We start from the raw sequence: 23,098 nt of genomic DNA, 5'->3' as shown, positions 1-23,098 counted from the left end.
GCATAGAAGCAGCTTTACTTTGAAACAACTTCTGTAACCATCGTCTTCCTTCTAGACAAGTGCTTTAACAGAGGAACTTCATCGTACTAAAGCAGAGAAAGATGTGTTACTGGCTCAGAGTGAAGTCAGCTGCCAGAGTTCCGCAGAGGAAATTAGGAGTCTGACATGCAGAGTGATGTCTCTAAGTGAGGAACGTGCCCAATTACAGGAGACACTGGAGGAGCTCAAACTGAAGAAGCAACGGCTTACTGCAAATCACCAAGCTGAGGTTTGTTGCACATAATACTCTACGTTAATCTATTTATTATATATCAGTCTACACATTACTTGATTGTACAACTAAGTAGACAAACATGTGTTCTGTCTGTCCTTTACAGAACATTTCTTTCAGTGAGAAACTCAAAGCAGTTGAGACAGAGAGATATGTCCTACTGGCTGAAAAGGAAGTCAGTTGCCGAAGCTCCGCAGAGAAGATTGAGAGTCTCAATGAGGAACTTGCTCAATCACAGGAGACACTGAAGGAGCTCAAACTAGAGGAGCAACTGCTCACTTCAAAGCACCAAGCTGAGGTTTGGTGCACATAATACTCTACGGTTATCTACTCCTTTTTTATCAGTCTACACATTACTTTATTGTACAGTTAAGTAGGCAAAGGTTTGTTCTGTCATTTGCAGAAAATGCATCTCACTGAAAAACTCAAAGCAGTTGAGGCTGAGAAAGATGCTTTACTTTCTGACAAGGAAGTCATCTGCCAGAGCTCAGCAGGAGAGATCGAGAGTCTGACATGCAGAGTGACGTCCCTCAGTGAGGAATGCGTTCAAATGCGGCAGACTCTTGACGAGCTCAGAGAAGAGAAAAAACAGTTGCAAACAGAATTGCAGAACAAGATAAGCATGGTATAGTAATGTAGTTTAATTAGTAATACTAGGCAATTTCCTTTTATATTAGGTATATATATATATATATATATCTCCATATATTTATTTATTTTCAAATGAATACATGATTTTGCTCTTCAGATTTCTACCATCCAGAATAAGATGAGTGATCAAAATCAGTTAAGCTTGCAGCAGCAGGCAGAATCAAGAGAACGAGAGGCCGGCCTTCAGCAAGAGGTATGAGTTATTCATTTACTTTTGAAGAAGATGATGGGATTGTGACAGATTACAGAGAGCAAAGCGTGCAAGAAGACATTTTTTGTCTTTTAAACACAACCTAATCAAATAGACTGCGACGATGTCTAACAAAGAAAATATCTTACACAAAAACTGTCTCTTGTCTTCAGGTACAGCAATTAGAGGAGCAGCTAAATACATTAAAAAGGCAAAGTGAGGCCCACACGGCGTCTGCAACCTTGCAGCAGGTTTGTCACCCAAGAGCAGGGATTTCCCCAGATTGCCAATATACCTGTAGTGGTGGGGACGTGGCTAGGGGCTTGGTCAATATGTCATATCATTTACATATTTGATGCATATATTTTGTTTGAAAAGGCTAAAAAAAAAATACATTTAAAAACAAATCTGTTATTAGTTTTAACTTTTTTTCTTATTGTTTGGCTCTTTTTTTCAATTGTCGCTGCTTATTGTACATTGTAACACATGCTGCACTTTGAGTCTTTCAAGTTTCTAGAGACTTCTCCAAACCTTTTTAGTGACTTTTTTTCTTATGAAAAATGACCAGCAATAAATCGAGCGTCTTTTTCTCGTGTTATTGGAGACTTTACTCGTATTTAGAGACTCTTTACTTATGTCGCTTCATGTCCGCAACAAACCATGAGAGCTGCAACAAGCCTGATGTCACACTTGGTTCGCGCTGCTGCTCCAGCTTGACAATCTCTCCTTGTTAGACCTCTTAATATTTGCACATCGCACATTTTGTAGATCGCTGTCCGCGGGTATATCTCAGATATATTCAAAAACGTCCACATCAAAGACATGCTGCCTCTGCTCCAGACATTTGCATGCATCTTGCTTACGTCGTCATAACATCTTGTAGTCCTGTTTCAGTTATCAAAGTCTCAAGAAGTTTCGGCGCCTTACTAGTCAATAGTGCGCAAATAGGCTTTAAATAACCATTCATATACTATATTACTTAAATGTATTTTCACATGGAAAAACCCTCATTTTAAAGATATGGCGGCTTTTATTTTGCCGTGGCAATGTGCTACGATCAATTACATGTAAACAGTCAAAAGCTGTTTTCAATGCCTAATAATAATAATAAAGCCAAATTCTCCCCCATTTCAGGTTGTTCTGTATGTACAGTACCAAACGGAATGGGGTCAGTGGGTGAACATGATAGCCAAACAATTGCCTCGTCTACTGTTGTCTGATGTGCCAGTTTAGCGCAATATCTACGTGAGAGAGCTATTGTTATGCTGGATTTAATTAACTGTTCAGTTCAGTGGAGTATTTTTGCTTAGGGCGGCATAATGACTAAATCATCAAATCTGCATTGTGGGCTGAAATATTGTTGAAAATCGAGTAAAATAAAACATACATTTTAAACTTCAAATTCACTTTTCTCCAAGTGCTAAACAGACGAGACGAAGCTGACTGTGTGCTTTTTTAGTTGGGTGAGGGGCCCACTGCCACATTCTCTTGTTGAAGAACATGTTATGTGCTTGCATGTGAGACATTGTTTGAGTGTTACTCTCTAGTAGGCTTGGTGTGTTAATATTGCCTACATTTGTTTGTGGCGGGCTGCCCAACAAATCAATGAATGGGAAACACTGTCTTAGTGGGAACTTTTCTGAAGTTGGGGATATTTAGTTGGCTAACTTACATCAAGTGATAGTTTCACAAAACTGTTCTTTTTTTTTTTTTATTGTGAAAATAAAAGAACTACAAGGAAATTTAAGCTTGGCAAATGGAATGATCCCAGATCTTCCCATTTTCTTATTTCTTTTTTTCAAACCAAACTACTCGTTTCACCCTTGTAAAATTCAAGGAAAGTAGTATATATATCTACTGAGCAGAGTATTTATTTAATCATGAAAGTAATGTTTTATAAACTTAACTACTTGTATATATCCTGCCTTCGTTGACAAACATGGTTCTTCCCTGTTATCTTTTTCACCATTTCAGTTGCCCGACAAAGATGAGGCATCCGTCTCTGTGCGCAATGAGAAACTTGGTCGTTTTGTACAGAACATGGCCGATGCCAAAGGGAGTGATACCTCAGAGATACAAGACCCAACTGTAGAACTTCAGGTAACAGCCACCCTCTATATTTACAATAGATTTAAATACCCAACTTTTGTGGGTTTTTCTTCTTTTTTCATTCTGAAACTCACTAATAATGCCCACACGCTTTGAAATTAAACCATAAGAGAGTGGCCGCGGTTGGTTTCACATTGATGGTTATATAGTCCCCCATAACTACAGCAGCTGATTGAGCGGACTGATCTGTGAGGTGTGGGGAGCTTGCATGAGAAGTGCTGCTCTGAACACTTACTGTTTATAATTGAGAGAGCATACTTCTAAGTCTCCTTTGAGCTGCTTTCCCGTCTGAAACCATCAGTAGCTTCTCTATACTTTCCTGGTGAAAAATGTGCGCCGTTTTTGCTGGCACAAAAGCTGACTCCTGCTTCATTTGGTGCCAACTAGCATGGCTACTCTCAAACTGCCTTGCCAAGTAGGCCACACAGTCAGTCCTGAAATTATTTCTTCAATTCAATAATATAACCAACTTCTTCTCAGCACTGTCCTTTTACACTACTTTCTCCCTTCCCGTGGTTTGAAAACATGGTTAAGTCGATCTGTAGCTATAAACTAGTGCTAACAAGGAAGACCAGGGGCCGTATTTATCAAGCTTCTTAGAATTACTCCTAAGAAGTCTGCTAAGAGTTGACTTATGAGTAAAGAAATTCTTCACTGAAAGCTGCACTTAAAAGTTAGTTATCAAGCGTCTTACATACACTTTCAGCGAAGTGTAGGACTGAATCTTAAGTGTCACACTCAGAGCTGAATTACGACATTACTATGTGCCGTAAACGGAATTTTAGGTGACGTAATTTCTGTGTCCATAGAAATGACCAATCACGGAAGGGAATCCCTTGTCTAAGAATAAAGAAATATCTTAGAAATATTTAAGTGGACAAAGATAGTGTATATTTTGACAATAAACTACAAAATAATACAAAACAAACAATATTGGCAATGAATCAAAAATAAATGTTTTGGAGCGATGATCCTTACAAGTGTACCATCGATTACCCCGACCACTCCAGGGAAGCCAGCTACCTGCATGGATGCAGTTTGCTTCTGCTGAATTATCCGGGGTGTAGTTGGAAAGTCAATGAAACGCATGACGAGGTGAGGAGCAGTAAGGGCCATTATTGTTTCCATAACAATTCTGCTTACTGATGGTTGTGATGGCCCCAAATCATCAGCGTTACACTGTTGCGTTTTCCCAGTGGCGAGATATCGAAGCATTGTGATGACCTTTAGTTCTGCTGTGAAAGCTCTGCTGTGTGATGTTGCTGATGAGATGACGCCCCTTATTAAATCTGTGACAAAAATAATACCCGCTCTGTCTAAACGATACCGTTTGATCAGCTGCTCGTCATCAAACAAAGCCAGGACATGCTTCCGCTCCCTGAACGTTCGCGCACGTCTCTCTCGCCACAGTGCCATCCCCCGCTGGCAACTCCTAACCACTTAGGAAACCTCTGAAGGTCTCTTAAATATCGTGGAGAGTAGGAGTGATTCTTAGACTTAAGAAAGTTGATAAATAGCTTTTATTCTTAAGTTTGAGAGTAGGACTAAATTTCGCAAATTCTCAGAACTTAAGTGTAAAATGGCACTCTAAGACGCTTGATAAATACGGCCCCAGATGTTTTGAGGTGGATCTTACAGGGTTCACTTGACATTTACTACACCCATTAGTGGGATGTTTGTAGGTCCAATTATTCTTGCAATTTAAAACATAACAAAAAGCAGAGAGATGGCTTGTTTTTCAAAATTCTTGTAAGTTGACCATATGAGTAGTTTTCTTTAGTAAACTTCCTTATGAAAATGATTTGTGTGTTGTAGTAACTGAAAGTTGCAATGTTCAGCCTCGCTAAATAGTATTAATAAACTGGATAAATCTGTCATAGGCTGCATATTCCATGTCGCGAAATGTTGAAAACTAAGCGATGCCGGCAAGTACCATTTAAAACAATTGCAGACTACAGCAAAATGTGTCTTGTAACAGAAGATCACCTGCAAAAGATAATATGTTATTAGTACATTTCTTAACAGAGAAAATCAAACCGATTGAGCGACATTAAAGTCTGTCAAATACGTTACTTACTCCTGGCTGGTTAATGCTTTGTCTTAATTTAGCTTTTACTTTTACATCCCAACAAAACTGCACTTTACTGTGATGCCAAACAGCAATACTTGAATACCAACTCAAATGTTGCCATTTACAGAAGTCATTTGGGAGATTGCTGAAAATCCTGGACTGCAGCACCCTCATTGACTCCACAGCAATCAAAGAGTTTGATGAGGATGTTTATCTAAGCAATGCTGAGTCGATCACCTTGCCTCAAGCTACATTGGAAGCCCACAATACCGTCTGTCATTTGGGAACGGAGTCTTTGAACATTCTGGGACATATTGGTGTAAACAAGCCTGCATACTTTCCATCAATTTGATCTTTACTAAAAGTCAGACATTTAGAAAAATCAGTAATATTCTTTTCCAGGATGCTCTCGGAGAAAAAGCCAAGATGTACAAGAATCTGTTTGAGGAGTTAATCAATAAGGATCTGTTTGAGTTTGAGGAGTGTCGCCGAAAGCTGTGCACAGTACAGGTGCCCACAAACTCCGTTCAAGACCAGGAAAATCTTTCTGAGCAGGAGCGCAGAACAAGAGAGCTGTTGCGGAAAAGACATTTTTACCTGGAGGTGAGCAACTGCTTCTGGGCCCTACAACAAAATCAGTATTCAATATGCATTTGAAGTATATGATAGGAGGATGGCTCGCTATTTCTTTTACAGAAAATGGAGATTGTTTTGAAGAAGCTTCTAGCACGCTTCTGTTCTTGTGGTGGTGTTCTGTCAGCTGACATTAAAGGAAGGGATAACTTCGAAGAGCAGTTTGAGGCTGGGATCACCAGCCGGCCGGTGGTCCCCAGCAGGCTGGACAGTATGCTGAGCTTGGAGGTGGAACGCAGATCTGAAGTGATACAAAGCAGGAAGATGATTTTACAGGTGTGCATGATGAACCCTCAAACTCTTGTGTGTTTGTTACCTAAATTAGTGAGCATTAGCCCCCTTTCCACTCCACACACTTCAGGAACTTTTCTGTTACTCTGGTTTTTAAAAAAAATAAAAAATTGCTGCTTTTGCCCTAAAATTGCCTTGGTGATTAAAAAAAACACCAAAAACTTACCCGCAGCTCCAAACTTTAGCTCAAAATTACTAGACACATTCAGGCTCTGTTTCAGAATCCAATTAATTTTTTGAGGTGCATGCTGTGCTGAAAAGATTGTGATTGATTTATTTGTATAATTTTGGGGAAAATCGGCCATGTATGTGTATATGTGTATGTGTGTGAAAAGATTGTGATTGATTTCTTTTTTGTGTGTGTGTACATACTGTAGATCAGGGGTCACCAACGCGGTGCCCGTGGGGACCAGGTCGCCCGTAAGGACCAGATGAGTCGCCCGCGGGCCTGTTCTAAAAAAAAAAAAATTTTTTTTAATTTTTTAAAATTAAATCTACATAGAAAAAACACAAGATACACTTTCAATCAGTGCATCAACCCAAACAACCTCCCCCATGCACACTCATCCACACCCACTCACACAAAAAGGTTATTTCTTTCTGCTACCAATATTCTGGTTCCCACAACATAGACAACACATCTGCAAGGGACACAGTCCTTGAAGCACACATGATTTTATAGGCTGCTGGTCCACTAACATTTTCATTAATTACTATTTTTTATGTAATTATTTTTATATTGTTTTACTTTCTTTTTTATCCAAGAAAATGTTTTTTATTTATTTATCTTATTTTATTTTATTTTTTAAAAAAGGGCCTTATCTTCAACAGACCAGGTTGTCAATGAAATTAGATTTGTTTAAAGGGTTTTTTAAACCAGGCCCAGTCCAGATAATGTCCAAGTCGGACTCAGCAACACACACCTTCATTCATGTACACAGAAAAAAATTAGGGAACACAACAGATTGCATATAATTTATAAACAATATTACATTTTCAAAATAAGTATTTATGTACAGTCCAGATTATGTCCAGGTCACTCAAATTAGGGAACACAACAACAGATATCATATAATCTATAAACATAATTATACTTTCAAAATAAGCCTTTGAGGACTCATCTTTTTTTAAATATTTTTTGGCATCATTATCGTTTTCAACCATGTAACTTTCTAAAGTTAGAAAATACTGAATAAATGTTTTAAAGAAAGTAATACTAAGTGAATATCTGGTTTTGGCCTTAAAAATAAACATTTTACCGAGTACTATAATTAAATTGACTAAATCATGATTGTCAATGAACTCTCCTAAAATAACAGAAACCACATTAAGCTTCATAAACAAACCAATCCTTAAACACATTTTTTCAACTTCCACCCAAAACAAAGACACAATATGACAATACCAAAACAAATGCAGGGTGGATTCAGGCTCCTGACAACAAAATCGGCAATCATCTGACTTTGTCATATTCCATAATTTTAACATTTTCCCTGTGGGTAAGAAGTTATAAATAATTTTAATTTGAAAATAACGATTTTGCACATCGATAGTGGTTTTATAGATTAGTTTGAATATGGCATCCCATGGCAACGGGCAGTCAAAAAAGTCCTCCCATTTTCCATTTGTGTTGTATGAGGCAGCCTTCAAAGATTTCTTTATTAAATAAAAATTATATATTTTTCTATTTATTTTAGTTCCTTTTTGCCTACTAGAATTTCTTATTAGAGGTTTACAAACTAATAATTTAGTAGTTCCATAATTAATTATTTGTTTCCATCTTTTCCCAATGACTCCAGTTAGTTGATCAAATGAAAAGCTTGAGCAAGCATCATCATACATAGCTCTAAATTCATCATACTTCATAATTTTACCATTCTCATTGATAATATCATTGACAAAAATGATTCCTCTTTCAAACATATTTTTCCAAAAGAAAGGCTTTACATCTATTACAATATTAGAGTTCATCCATATTAACTGCTGCAAAATATCGTCTCTTTTTTCTGGCACATAAAATTGAAAACACCACTATGAGTGGATTGTTTCCTTTATGAACCCCGCCATGTTTCCCAGCAGACTCTCTGGGAGGGGATCACTTGTAAAAAAGGATACAATTTCTTTTGATACAGTACATGTTTTTTGTCCAACAGGACATTTGTGTACCGCTCAATGTTTAAATACATCTTTGGAACAATTGATGCTTTTAAAGACAGACACATAGCTTCAAGGTTGAGAAGTTTCAGGCCCCCATATTCATACTCTTTGTACAAAACCTTTCTTTTAATCTTTTCTGGTTTGCCGTTCCAGACAAAATCGAAGACCCTCCGCTCATAAATCTTAAAAAAGTTTTGTGATGGAGCTGGTAATGACAAAAACAAATAAATAAATTGAAGAATAATTAACGAGTTGGCAATAGACATTTTACCATACAAGGTTAGGGATTTCCCTTTCCATAATTGCATAATTTTGTCCAGCTTTCTTAGTCGATTATCATAATTTACTGAGCCTAGATCTTCCAGATTTTCTGGGACAACAACACCAAGTATGTTAACTGGTCCATCTGTCCACAAAACAGGCACTTTGCATTCCATTCGAAAGGACGTTCCCTTTAGATTTCCGATCCTTAACATTTTACATTTATCATAATTAAGCTTAAGGCCAGATTGCTGTGAAAATATGTCCAAAAGATTAAGAAGGTTCCGCAAACAATGAAGAAAAATCATATCTTTGTGAATCAGCCTTTTCTGACATGAACTTCATCAAGAACAAACACAGAACACGCCTCACTGATGCACATCTGCAAGACTCACTCAGAGTTGCAGTGTCAAGTTACACACCAGAGTACAACACACTAGTTAACAGCATGCAATGCCAGGCTTCCCACTAACTGACAAAGAAACAGATAACAGATTTGGTGTCCAGTTCAAAGTGTGACATGATTTAAAAATTTGAGAGTTTACTTTTGTATTTTACATGAGTTATTATTTGGACAAACATGGTGCAAAGTAATTCATGATTTGTTAAAAAAATGTTAGTGGCTAGCTAGTTAAAATGGGATATTGTGATTTCACAAGACTGTCTTAGAAGTGATTATTTGAAAATGTTCAATTTGAAAAATGTGCACTTATAGAAAATATAAAAATAAAGTGTTGCATATTGATATTTATTGTGAGAAATCATTAAGATGATCAGTGTTTCCACAAAGATAAATATCATTAATTATTAATAATAACAGAGTTAAAGGTAAATTGAGCAAATTGGCTACTTCTGGCAATTTATTTAAGTGTGTATCTAACTGGTAGCCCTTCGCAGTAATCAGTACCCAAGAAGTAGCCCTTGGTTTCAAAAAGGTTGGTGACCCCTGCTGTAGATGTATATGTTTAAGTGTGTGTGTGTGTATGTACCGGTATACATGTGTACATATGTATACGTTTGCGTATGTATGTTTAATAAAACGCTTCCCAAAACATTCAAGTCAAATACAAATAAGGCAACAAGAGAAGTATCCAGCACTTCTCTTTTCTAAAGTAAATATGTACAGCAGATATGGGCATCTATATTTACAATATGATTTGCCTGAGTGGCTGGACAGGACATATTGGAAAAAAAAAAAGATTGATTCCTTTTTTCATTGATTAAGAATCGTTACAAATAAGAATTGCGATTGATCTGAAAATCCGTTTATATTGACACCCCTAATATATATTTAAAAAAAAATATATATATATATATATATATAAACTGCAATGTGGCCCTCAATGAAAACAAGTTTGACACCTCTATAGTCAAGATTACGGTAATATTGATTTCTGTGTTACCTTTTTTAAAAACACTTAACAGAGTGCAAGATACCTAGACAAACTTTAATGATACACAAGGGAAATTGTTATGAACTTTTGTTATAAAATGTTCTGAACCAACTTTTTCTGACCCCTGCAGGGCATCATGGATGATGACAAAGATTTGAGTTGGGAATTGCGGCAGCTTGACTTTCAAGTTGAATGTTACTTGGGACAACAAAGACAGAAGCAGTCTTCCTGGTCTCGAGACTACAGACTCATTCTTGAGCTGGAAGAATCAAGGGAAGAAGTCGAAGTAAGTCAGTTCATATTGCAGCATGAAGTGAGCTGTCTTAAGAGACACTCTTTAGTTTCAAAGCACTTTGCCCTCCTGGTGAAATATGTAAAGCATTACACGTGATCCCGAATACTTGCAATATTATTTGATATTTTACTGTAATGTGTTAATAATTTCACACATAAATCGCTCCAGAGTATAAATCGCACCCCCGGCCAAACTATGAAAAAAAAAACTGTGATACGGTAGTCATATTTCTATTATTCCAATAATTTCAGATCAGCATCTCATGCATAATCTTTTCTCCAAATGTATACAGCAACTGACATTAAAAGCTATAAAGGTTGTCTGTTTAATGTTTACCCTCTATTAATGGTTGGGTGAAGAAAGCAAGTAAGATTTGCAAATGCCATCTTGTCATGCTTAAATAAAAGCTAGTCCTTTGTTTATTAACAATATGTTTTCAAAAAACTTACAAAAAACAGGTAAAAATGTATTCATACATACCAGATTCAAAATGAGCTGAGCAAATTTGAATGTTATCTATAATATTCACATCCAAATTCGGTTTGAGGCTTGCATACCACAATCGCCTTCTATTTTCTTTTTTTTTTTTTTTAAGACAATTGCTCTGTCTGAACTGTTTTTTTACAACTTTGTGCAGATACATTAGGAGTACTATAGATGTTTGTTTGCTCAATAGTGACAGCATCGCTGCTATAGCTAAATGGTTAAATTTTGTGGTGTTATTGAGGCTAACAGTCCCTTTCACATAGTGTATTGTTGTGCGTTCCTCTACCATTGCTGGCATTCTTGTTGTTACATAAAAACACCTGACATGACGAACACAGCACCTTTTGCAAGAAAACAGTTATTTGGCAAATCTGAAAAATGGCCATTATGTTTGCTAATATTTTTTCCATTAGTTTGCCGTAGAGAAGCTTCTCGTGTATTTCGTTAGTTCAACCATTTTGTTTTCCAATGTGAAAGAGCAGTGAATGAATTCATATACTTACAATTCATTCTGACCCTATGATTTTCCTGTCTTTTTTTTTAATCCGTATGGATGTGAAATAGTCTTAAATTATTTTCAATATGGTCTTATAAAAGTCTTGAATTTGACTTGTTTGACAAATCAGACTAATTTAGTGCATAGAAACGTACTGACTGTAAAAAGGGACATGACGTCCGACAAGGCTGCCCAAATAGTCAATGATTACTTTCAAACTAGTAAAAATAACATTTATATTATGTGCTGTCATGTGTCAGTAGAAATGTTCACATTTCAGCCTACAAGAATTCCACTTCCAACCAGAGAAAAGATGTTGCAATAAAAAAAATGTTTTGTATTTTACACACGCACACTCGCAGCAACTAGAAATGTAGTCCAAGAAACATAAAACAATAGCTACAAAAAAATTTGAAGTTACTCACATGTTACCCAATTGTTAATTAGTTGGTTTTTTTCCACGAAATACTGAGTAATTATTTTGAATGAAACAGTTGAATGATCACGAAAATCTAATAAAAGCCAGCAACATCAAAAGTCCCGAGAGTCTTGTGATAACTCCATAGAATCCACACACAAGTGAATGCCATGCATACTTGGTCAACAGCCATACAGGTCACACTGAGGGTGACCATATAAACAACTTTAACACTATTAGAAATATGCGCCACACTGTGAACCCACACCAAACAAGAATGACAAACACATTTCAGGAGAACATCCGCACCGTAACACAACATAAACACAACAGAACAAATACCCAGAACCCATTGCAGCACTAACTCTTCCGGGACGCTACAATATACACCCCCTGCTACCCCCTACCCCCCAAGAACCCCGCCCCCGCCCACCTCAACCTCCTCATGCTCTTTTGAGGCATGTTAAAAAAAATAATGCACTTTGTGACTTCAATAATAAATATGGCAGTGCCATGTTGGCATTTTTTTCCCATAACTTGAGTTGATTTATTTTGTAAAACCTTGTTACATTGTTTAATGCATCCAGCGGGGCATCACAACAAAATTAGGCATAATAATGTGTTAATTCCACGACTGTATATATCGGTATCGGTTGATATCGGAATCGGTAATTAAGAGTTGGACAATATCTGCAAAAAAGCCATTATCGGACATCTCTAGTTATATCCTTCCTGTTCTTACAGTGTTAGCGAAGGTGAACTGGTGGTGATGTGTTTCAATTTGTATTAGGAATTGCGTATGAAGACTAAGCAGCTGGAAGAGGCCCAGCTTAAAGCCAACAACTTTGTGTCCAGCCATGAAATGGCCTTTCAGCAACTTCAGACACAAATGCAAAGTATCCAGGCACAAGTTGAGGAGAAAGAAAACGCAATTCATATACTAAACGACCAACTGCAAAAGGCAGAGGTTGGTCCGAACATCTTTTTTTTTTTTTTTTACTTTACTGAAGTTTTATTGTGTGTCATGAACAATACTACAATTACATTCACATGTTTTCCTGGTGTAGAAAAATGCTTCTGCTGCTCAGCTGGAGAAAGTTTGTGCGAAACTGCGCAGGATGGAAATGGAAATGAGCTCAGCATTTGACCGACATCAAACGGAGTAAGGACCTTTTTTTGTCTTACTGTCTTCACCTGAACAGTTGAGTGTCCCGATGAAAAGCCGTGTGAAACCATAACCTCCCGGTTAACATTCTGATCCACATATTTGTGTGGCACAGGATCCAGAAGATCACATTGGTTCTGCATGATAGGGACAGGTCTGTGAGGAGGCTGAAGGAAACACTAAGGACATTGCAGCAAGGAGAGGAGTCATGTAAGGAGCTGATTACTCTACAGTCAACACCATTTAACACAACAGTGTGTTCGAGCCTGACAACATTAACATTTTAAAAACTGATTTTCATTTCATAGTTTAGTTGCTACGATTGTTGACAGCCATCAAATGTGTCCTGTACTGCGCATATCAGGAGCTTTTAAACATATTATATCCCAGTTTCTTTTTATTAGGGCAAGGGCCCTATTGAAATTGCGGTGGGGTTTTTTCCAACACATTTGGATGCCTTTTTGAGGCCCTTAAAGGCCTACTGAAACCCACTACTACCGACCACGCAGTCGGATGGTTTATATATCAATGATGAAATCTTACCATTGCAACACATGCCAATACGGCCGGGTTAACTTATAAAGTGCAATTTTAAATTTCCCGCGAAACTTCCGGTTGAAAACGTCTATGTATGATGACGTATGCGCGTGACGTGAATGGTTGAAACGGAAGTATTCGGACACATTGGATCCAATACAAAAAGCTCTGTTTTCACCACATAATTCCACAGTATTCTGGACATCTGTGTTGGTGAATCTTTTGCAATTTGTTTAATGAACAATGAAGACTGCAAAGAAGAAAGCTGTAGGTGGGATCGGTGTATTAGCGGCGGTCTACAGCAACACAACCAGGAGGACTTTGAGATGGATAGCATACGCGCTAGCCGCCGACCTCACCTTGACTTCCTCCGTTTCCGGGCCGCCGACCGCATCTATGATCGGGTGAAGTCCTTCGTTGCTCTGTCGATCGCTGGAACGCAGGTGAGCACGGGTGTTGATGAGCAGATGAGGGCTGGCTGGCGTAGGTGGAGCGCTAATGTTTTAGCATAGCTCTGTGAGGTCCCGTTGCTAAGTTAGCGTCAATGGCGTCGTTAGCAACAGCATTGTTAAGCTTCACCAGGCTGGAAAGCATTAACCGTGTAGTTACAGGTCCATGGTTTAATAGTATTGTGGATTTTCTGTCTATCCTTCCAGTCAGGGGTTTTTGTTTTTGTTTCTATATGCAGTTAAGCACGATGCTATCACGTTAGCTCCGTAGCTAAAGTGTTTCGCCGATGTATTGTCGTGGAGATAAAAGTCACTGTGAATGTCCATTTCGCGTTCTCGACTCTCATTTTCAAGAGGATATAGTATCCGAGGTGGTTTAAAATACAAATCCGTGATCCACAATAGAAAAAGGAGAAAGTGTGGAATCCAATGAACCCTTGTACCTAAGTTACGGTCAGAGCGAAAAAAGATACGTCCTGCACTGCACTCTAGTCCTTCACTCTCAAGTTCCTCATCCATGAATCTTTCATCCTCGCTCAAATTAATGGGGTAATCGTCGCTTTCTCGGTCGGAATCGCTCTCGCTGCTGGTGTAAACAATGGGGAAATGTGAGGAGCCTTTCAACCTGCGACTTCACGCTACTTCAGGTACAGGCAAGGCTTTTTTTATCAGCGACCAAAAGTTGCGAACTTTATCGTCGATGGTAAAAATATGGCAATATCGCGAAATGATCAAGTATGACACATAGAATGGATCTGCTATCCCCGTTTAAATAAAAAAAATAATTTCAGTAGGCCTTTAACATGCGTGATAGTCTCCATATTTTGCAGGCACGTCAGGTATGGTGAACATTTTTATATTTTGGGGGCGTCTCGAAAGTGAAATTTCAAAATTGGCTCTTGAGCGTCATCTTCAAATTTACAGATAATTAGCCCCTTTTACCAGTTACACTTATCGACACTAGAATCACAGGAGACGTCTATCATGACGGGACACACACAAAAGTCACAGGAACCTATACCTGAAAACGAACAGGAAGTTGGCCATCTTGGTTTTTGTCTATTTTTCGGCGAAAAAAGGGCTCAAACATTAACAAACTCCTTGTAGGGACTTATATATTTTGGAGGGTACGAAAGTGAAATTTGTGCACCAAACTTTGATCCGATGGTTCGCCACAAAACACGGAACGTTAACTTGGTTTCACAAGTTGAGATCTTAATCCTACTTGCAACAAATGACAGTCTGAAGAGGCGGAAGGTGTTTTTTTTTTCTCCCTTCGTCACCGGCACTTGAGTGACAGACATGATTGCCAAAGATCCATACATGGACTTCCTTAAAGTTGTGAGAAATTCCAAACAGTTTGTGAAAGGCAAAATTCTCATTCCCCACCAACTTAAAAAAAGTTAAACACATGTGGAACAAGTGTACAACATTTTTAAACATATACATGAGTCTGAAGTTGCAAATGTAGGTTATAGGGCCCCTTTGTAGAATATTAATATTGAATAGTCAATAACTTGGGTATGCTCTAAAAACTTTTAACATGTTCAGTCCTGCAGGGTGAGGAGCTGCATGAGCGACTGGTTAACCCGCGGGGTTTGGTTGTCAAGAGCAGTCTTGTGCTGGAAAAGACCAAACTCGTGGAGGAAAGGACCAAACTGGAGGAGGAAAAGGCCAAACTGCAGGAGGAAGTCAAACAGCTTCATCTGAAAATCACACATTTAGACAAGTATGAAGAATGAATGAAAATGAGAAGAGCTGTGTGTTTTTTTTATGTGACACGCTCATGTCAGTCTTTTGGATTTCCATCTTGATTTGATTAGATTTTTATTAAGGATCCCCATTAGCTGGTTGCCACAACAACCCACTAGTCTTCCTGGGGTCCACAAACTCAATACAATTACAAGTAAAAGCATATAATTATAACTACACAATACAGACAAAAATAAAAGCATCAATAAGAAAACATGCAAACAATTTCCAATCACAGAATAATAATTACCATATAAATATACCTACCCCGTTTCCATATGAGTTGGGAAATTGTTAGATGTAAATATAAACAGAATACAATGATTTGCAAATCCTTTTCAACCCATATTCAGTTGAATATGCTACAAAGACAACATATTTGATGTTCAAACTGAAACTTTTTTTTTTGCAAATAATCATTAACTTTAGAATTTGATGCCAGCAACACGTGACAAAGAAGTTGGGAAAGGTGGCAATAAATACTGATAAAGTTGAGGAATGCTCATCAAACACTTATTTGGAACATCCCACAGGTGAACAGGCAAATTGGGAACAGGTGGGTGCCATGATTGGGTATAAAAGTAGATTCCATGAAATGCTCAGTCATTCACAAACAAGGATGGGGCGAGGGTCACCACTTTGTCAACAAATGCGTGAGCAAATTGTTGAACAGTTTAAGAAAAACCTTTCTCAACCAGCTATTGCAAGGAATTTAGGGATTTCACCATCTACGGTCCGTAATATCATCAAAGGGTTCAGAGAATCTGGAGAAATCACTGCACGTAAGCAGCTAAGCCCGTGACCTTCGATCCCTCAGGCTGTACTGCATCAACAAGCGACATCAGTGTGTAAAGGATATCACCACATGGGCTCAGGAACACTTCAGAAACCCACTGTCAGTAACTACAGTTGGTCGCTACATCTGTAAGTGCAAGTTAAAACTCTGTTGCAGCCATGAAATTCTAAGTTAATTATTATTTGCAAAAAAAAATAAAGTTTGAGTTTGAACATCAAATATCTTGTCTTTGTAGTGCATTCAATTAAATAGGAGTTGAAAAGTATTTGCAAATCATTGTTTTCCGTTTATATTTACATCTAACAATTTCCCAAATTGTATGGAAACAGGGTTTGTAACTACACAATACAAAACTAAACAAAAATCATCAACAAGCAAACTAATTTACAGACTCAGATGAATTATTACTTTCCTTTTAAAAACCTGTTTACTTTCAATGCCGGTGAGAATTAATCTTGACGTGCGCTCTTGTTTCTTGTTCAATCCCAGGTTGGTTTTCAGCCACCAGGCAGAGATCACTAAGTGGAAGAACAGAGCGTTGAAACTGAAGGTGAAGACCAAAGAGGACGTGGATAGGTCTTCACAGCCTTATCCTCAAACCAAGCCTGGACACACTCTGTCTTCTCCTTCCTCCTTCCTCGGCTCACCAAGGAAAAAGTACACCTCGACGCACCTGTTTAATTCCCCAAAGAGCTCACTGCTTGACTCCCCGAAAAGCAGCTTTTTTAATGGTCCTGAAAGTTCCCAACTGCTTTTGAAAACCTGTCCCAAGAACTTCTTTGACAACTCCAGCCTTGGGTCCCTTCCAGGTAAGCTCCATCTATAAATCTGCTTTATTAGTGTTAGGGCTGCACGATTAATCGACATCGACTCGACATGGCGGTTTTAATTAGTGCGATAAGTAACCGCAAAATGCTGAGTTTTTGTGCGGGGTTTTCCTCCGCCATTACCGGCATTTGAGTGACAGCCATGTTCACCAGAACTGTTGAGCCTCACGTAGGGCTGGGCGATATGGCCCTTTTTTAATATCGCGATATTTTAAGGCCATATCGCGATACACGATATATATCTCAATATTTTGCCTTAGCCTTGAAGGAACACTTGATGCATATAATCACAGCAGTAAGATGATTCTATGTGTCTACATTAAAACATTCTTCTTCATACTGCATTAATATATGCTACTTTAAAACTTTCATGCAGAGAAGGAAATCACAACTAAAAAAAAATCACTATTTTTTTCATACGGTGTTGATCTGGAAATGTTTGCCTCGGCATTTTGATGGTGTGGGCGTGTGGCACCGAACGGAGATGTTGACATGCGGAGTAAGCACTCTTCATTCTCTAGCAGGTGACTTTTCAAATGATGCTACATATTAGCAGTAATGCTACTTTTTATACCAACGCTTTTGCCCCACACTTGACAAATTACAGTTGTCTGTTCGACATATTCCCACTTGAAGCCAAACCACCGCCAGACGATGGACCCCCTGCTGTTTTTTGGGGGAATTAATTATTCCTTCATTTGTTACCAGATTCGCACCTTCTCTCGCTCGTATTACCACTGGCACGGCTGCGCCAGCATTACAGCTAACGTTACCCTTGCTGCTACCTCTTTGCGGCGCGAGGGCGTATGCGTATGTCGTGATAGTATGTGACGTGTGTAAGAAGGTGCGCTTGTCTGTGAGAAGGAGACACAGGAAAGAGCGAGGAGAGCCTGTAATGTAATACCAGCAGCTAAAAGCAACTGCGTAAGAACGTATACTCGAATATCACAATATAGTCATTTTCTATATCGCACAGAGACAAACCCGCGATATATCGCCCAGCCCTAGCCTCACCTTTGTTCATCTCTCGCTTCAAACAGGGAGAAAGACGTCTCACTCTGTGCGTCTCTCTCAGCACCTGAGCGTGTTTATTTAACGGTAGAATTAAAGGCCTACTGAAACCCACTACTACCGACCACACAGTCTGATAGTTTATATATCAATGATGAAATCTTAACATTGCAACACATGCCAATACGGCCGGGTTAACTTATAAAGTGCAGTTTTAAATTTCCCGCCAAACTTCCGGTTGAAAAAGCCTTTGGAGGATGACGTATGCGTGTGACGTAGCCCGGGGGACAGAGGTAGGCCTTCCCCATTGAATACAATACAAAAAAGCTCTGTTTTCATTTCATAATTCCACAGTATATTGGACATCTGTGTTGGTGAATCTTTTGCAATTTGTTTAATGAACAATGAAGACTGCTAAGAAGAACGTTGTAGGTGGGATCGGTGTATTAGCGGCTGGCTGTAGCAACACAACAAGGACCACTTACTTGGATAGCAGACGCCTAGCCGATGCTAGCCGCGGCCACCGCACGGATGATCGGGTGAAGTCCTTCGTCGCGCCGTCGATCGCTGGAACGCAGGTGAGCACGGGTGTTGATGAGCAGAGCAGATGAGGGCTGGCTGGCGTAGGTGGACCGCTAATGTTTTTAGCATAGCTCTGTGAGGTCCTGTTGCTAAGTTAGCAACAGCATTGTTAAGCTTTGCCAGGCTGAGAATTATTAACCGTGTAGTTACATGTCCATGGTTTAATAGTATTGTTGATATTCTGTCTATCCTTCCAGTCAGGGATTTATTTATTTTGTTTCTATCTGCATTTGAGACAGATGCTATCACGTTAGCTCATGCTGAAGAGCTTCGTCGATGTATTGTCGTGGAGATAAAAGGCACTGTGAATGTCCATTTCGTGTTCTCGACTCTCATTTTCAAGAGGATATAGTATCCGAGGTGGTTTAAAATACAAATCCGTGATCCACAATAGAAAAAGGAGAGTGTGGAATCCAATGAGCCAGCATGTACCGAAGTTACAGTCAGAGCGAAAAAAAATATGTATTTCACTGCATTCTAGTCCGTCACTCTAACGTTCCTCATCCACGAATCTTTCATCCTCGCTCAAATTAATGGGGTAATCGTCGCTTTCTCGGTCCGAATAGCTCTAGCTGCGTTGAAAACAATAGGAAAATATGAGGGAGTGAACAACTGACAACGTCACGCTACTTCCGGTAGGGGCAAGGCTTTTTCTTATCAGAGACCAAAAGTTGCGAACTTTATCGACGTTGTTCTATCTAGATCAGGGGTCCTTTGACAACTCTGATGCGGCTCAGCTACATACTTGCCGACCCCCCCCCAATTTTCCCAGGAGACTTATGGATCTCAGTGTCTCTCATAGATAACTCCCAGGGAAAATATAATCCTATTTACACTCTAATTACTAAATAAAGGGAGTGCCCTAATTGCACTGCAGTAATTGTCCTCTATAGCATTTACAAACAGCGTGCCAGCCCGGCCACATGTTGTATGTTGCTTTTACTTGCACACATAGGAGACAGCAAAGCATACTTACTCATCAGCCACACAGCTTACACTAACGGTAGCCGTATCAAACAACTTTAACATTGTTACGTTACAAATATGCGCCACACTGTGAACCCACACCAAAAAAGAATGAAAAACACATTTGTGGAGAACATCCCACCGTAACACAACATAAACACAACACAACCAATACCCAGAATCCCATGCAGCCCTAACTCTTCCGGTCTACATTATACACCCCCGCTACCACCAAATCCCCCCACACATCAAACCCCCCCCACCCCCCCTCTCCGTGCGTTGGTTGAGCGGAAGAGTTAGGGCTGCATGGGATGCTGGGTATTGGTACCGTCAGTGTAAGATGTGTGGCTGCTGAGGTAGTACGCCTTGCTGTCACTTACGTGAGCAAGCTGAAACTGCAATCTACATGTGGTTGAGCAGGTATACTGTTTGGGCAGGCTGTAGAGTCGCTAAAAGCAGTGCCATCACGCCCGGAAACAATGAGAGTGTTGGCAGGTATGACGCTATCAAGCGCCAATTAAGGTGCGTGCCAGTGCGTGTGTCTGAGACCCCTGGTTAACATAGCACAAAGCAATTTAAGCTTTGTATGTGGTGTTTTTCATTTTAAATTTAAAAAAAAATTTTGTGGCTCCCATTATTTTCTTTAATTTGTGAAACTTGCCAAAATGGCTCTTTGAGTGGTAAAGGTTGCCGACCCCTGTTCTATACTAAATCCTTTCAGCAAAAATATGGCAATATCGCAAAATGATCAAGTATGACACATAGAATGGATCTGCTTTCCCCGTTTAAATAAAAAAATTTAATTTCAGTAGGCCTTTCTGAACGCAGTGAGCCCTCAGTTTTTGAAAGATTACCGTATTTTCCGCACTATAAGGCGCAGCGGATTATAAGGTCCGGTGTCTCAGGAACCCCACCTTCCTCAATCACTTCAATATGGTTTGCCAAAAACAGACAATGTTTTAAACTTTTTTTTTTTTTTTTAAAGAAACCAATGAATGCAAATCACGGGGAATTCAAATCAGTTTTTCTTTTATTTAATCAAAAACTAGTAGTTTGAAATGACACTGCATAAACTGCATCTTACTCTTAGCAACATTATCATTTGTATAATGTTATTTTTAGACCATATGTAAATTATCGTGGAGAATGATTTTAAAAAATCTTTTCCAACAAAAAACTTGATTTATCAATATTGGCCAGGGCTAGTTCCACTTTCTGCATTCAACCCATTTTATGGAGCAGTAGGCAAGAGAACAGACTGTATTTGGGTCAGTGACTGGGATTAAAGAAGCGGAATGGGAACCTTACGGTTACCGAAGGACCACTCTACCTCCTGGGTCTTTTGCGCTAGACCTGTCCGATGTTCTTTAAGAGTCACAAGTTGATGTGCAACCAATGGCTTGTTTTGGTTATGTTGACAATCGTTTATGTTGATGTAAGTCAGCCAATCAGAGGTGAGTTGACTTAAAACAGGGTTTCATTGTACATGCTGGTGTTGGGACTTTACTTTCTCCACTTTCACTGAACTAGACTTAAAGGCCTACTGAAATGAATTTTTTTTATTTAAACGGGGATAGCAGATCTATTCTATGTGTCATACTTGATCATTTCGCGATATTGCCATATTTTTGCTGAAAGGATTTAGTATAGAACAACGACGATAAAGATCGCAACTTTTGGTATCTGATAAAAAAAGGCTTGCCCCTACCGGAAGTAGCGTGACGTAGTCAATTGAACATATACGCAAAGTTCCCTATTGTTTACAATGATGGCCGCATGAAGTGAGAGAGATTCGGACCGAGAAAGCGACGATTTCCCCATTAATTTGAGCGAGGATGAAATATTTTTAAATGAGGAAAGTGCAAGTGAAGGACTAGTGGGGAGTTGAAGATGCTGTGAGAGCCGGGGGTGACCTGATATTCAGCTGGGAATGACTACAACAGTAAATAAACACAAGACATATATATACTCTATTAGCCACAACACAACCAGGCTTATATTTAATATGCCACAAATTAATCCCGCATAAAAACACCTAGGTGTTTGTTATGCTAGCTCCTAGCTACTAGCTCGAGCTAGTTATAGCTCGAGCGGGTAATATGGACGGGATCCTGTATATATAACCCGCCAATACAATTCAAACACCTGCACAACACACACACTCACTCAGCCCAAACAACCGTTCACCTAACCCAAGGTTCATAAAGCTTATATATTTAATCAAAGTTACGTACATGACACGCACGTACTGGCAAGCAATCAAATGTTTGGAAGCGCGCGGGTGGAACCTGATATTCAGCTGGGAATGACTACAACAGTAAATAAACACAAGACATATATATATACTCTATTAGCCACAACACAACCAGGCTTATATTTAATATGCCACAAATTAATCCCGTATAAAAACACCTAGGTGTTTGTTATGCTAGCTACTAGCTACTAGCTCGAGCTAGTTATAGCTCGAGCGGGTAATATGGACGGGATCCCGTATATATAACCCGCCAATACAATTTAAACACCTGCATAACACACACACTCACTCAGCCCAAACAACCGTTCACCTAACCCAAGGTTCATAAAGCTTATATATTTAATCAAAGTTACGTACATGACACGCACGTACGGGCAAGCAATCAAATGTTTGGAAGCGCGCGGGTGGGACCTGATATTCAGCTGGGAATGACTACAACAATAAATAAACACAAGACATATATATACTCTATTAGCCACAACACAACCAGGCTTATATTTAATATGCCACAAATTAATCCTAATGCTAGCTCCTAGCTACTAGCTCGAGCTAGTTATAGCAAGCGATCAAATGTTTGGAAGCGCAGCTGTGTACTCACGTTATCGCAACTTTGTATCCAAATCAAAGTCCTCCTGGTAAGAGTCTCTGTTGTCCGAGTTCTTCCATCTTGACTGCATCTTTCGGGAATGTAAACAAAGAAGCGCCGGCTGTGTACGTGTTGTTGCTGACTTTCCTCGCAAAATAGACACTTCGCACCGACAACTTTCTTCTTTGCTTGCTCAGCTTCTTTCTCCATAATGCAATGAACAAATTGCAACAGATTCACCAACACAGATGTCCAGAATACTGTGGAATAATGAGATGAAAACAGAGCTATTTCGTATTGATTGATTGACGTCACGCGCATACATCAACCCTCAGAGGCGTTTCGAACCGGAAGTTTAGCGGGAAATTTAAAATTGCACTTTATAAGTTAACCCGGCCGTATTGGCATGTGTTGCAATGTTAAGATTTCATCATTGATATATAAACTATC

General features: G+C 39.1%; 1 protein-coding gene across 4 annotated transcripts in view; it reads left to right on the top strand.

The window, feature by feature from the left end:
- Window positions 1-23,098, top strand: part of cenpe (centromere protein E) — a 63,331-nt gene that overhangs the window by 38,568 nt on the left and 1,665 nt on the right. For all 4 annotated transcript variants that reach the window (XM_062031617.1, XM_062031620.1, XM_062031619.1 and 1 more), the window contains exons 39-53: window positions 56-268; window positions 378-569; window positions 675-896; window positions 1,020-1,115; window positions 1,286-1,363; window positions 3,087-3,212; window positions 5,420-5,611; window positions 5,695-5,895; window positions 5,989-6,201; window positions 10,159-10,314; window positions 12,514-12,690; window positions 12,791-12,885; window positions 13,004-13,098; window positions 15,426-15,603; window positions 16,912-17,231. In XM_062031617.1, the coding sequence (XP_061887601.1) occupies window positions 56-268; window positions 378-569; window positions 675-896; window positions 1,020-1,115; window positions 1,286-1,363; window positions 3,087-3,212; window positions 5,420-5,611; window positions 5,695-5,895; window positions 5,989-6,201; window positions 10,159-10,314; window positions 12,514-12,690; window positions 12,791-12,885; window positions 13,004-13,098; window positions 15,426-15,603; window positions 16,912-17,231 (2,554 nt within the window). The remainder of the gene's footprint in view (window positions 1-55; window positions 269-377; window positions 570-674; window positions 897-1,019; window positions 1,116-1,285; window positions 1,364-3,086; window positions 3,213-5,419; window positions 5,612-5,694; window positions 5,896-5,988; window positions 6,202-10,158; window positions 10,315-12,513; window positions 12,691-12,790; window positions 12,886-13,003; window positions 13,099-15,425; window positions 15,604-16,911; window positions 17,232-23,098) is intronic.

Source organism: Entelurus aequoreus, linkage group LG21 (genome assembly GCF_033978785.1).
Source record: "Entelurus aequoreus isolate RoL-2023_Sb linkage group LG21, RoL_Eaeq_v1.1, whole genome shotgun sequence".
NCBI classification, from domain to species: domain Eukaryota; kingdom Metazoa; phylum Chordata; class Actinopteri; order Syngnathiformes; family Syngnathidae; genus Entelurus; species Entelurus aequoreus.
The sequence above is the reverse complement of the archived record's forward strand: the minus strand, read 5'-3'. Positions and strand labels throughout refer to the sequence as shown.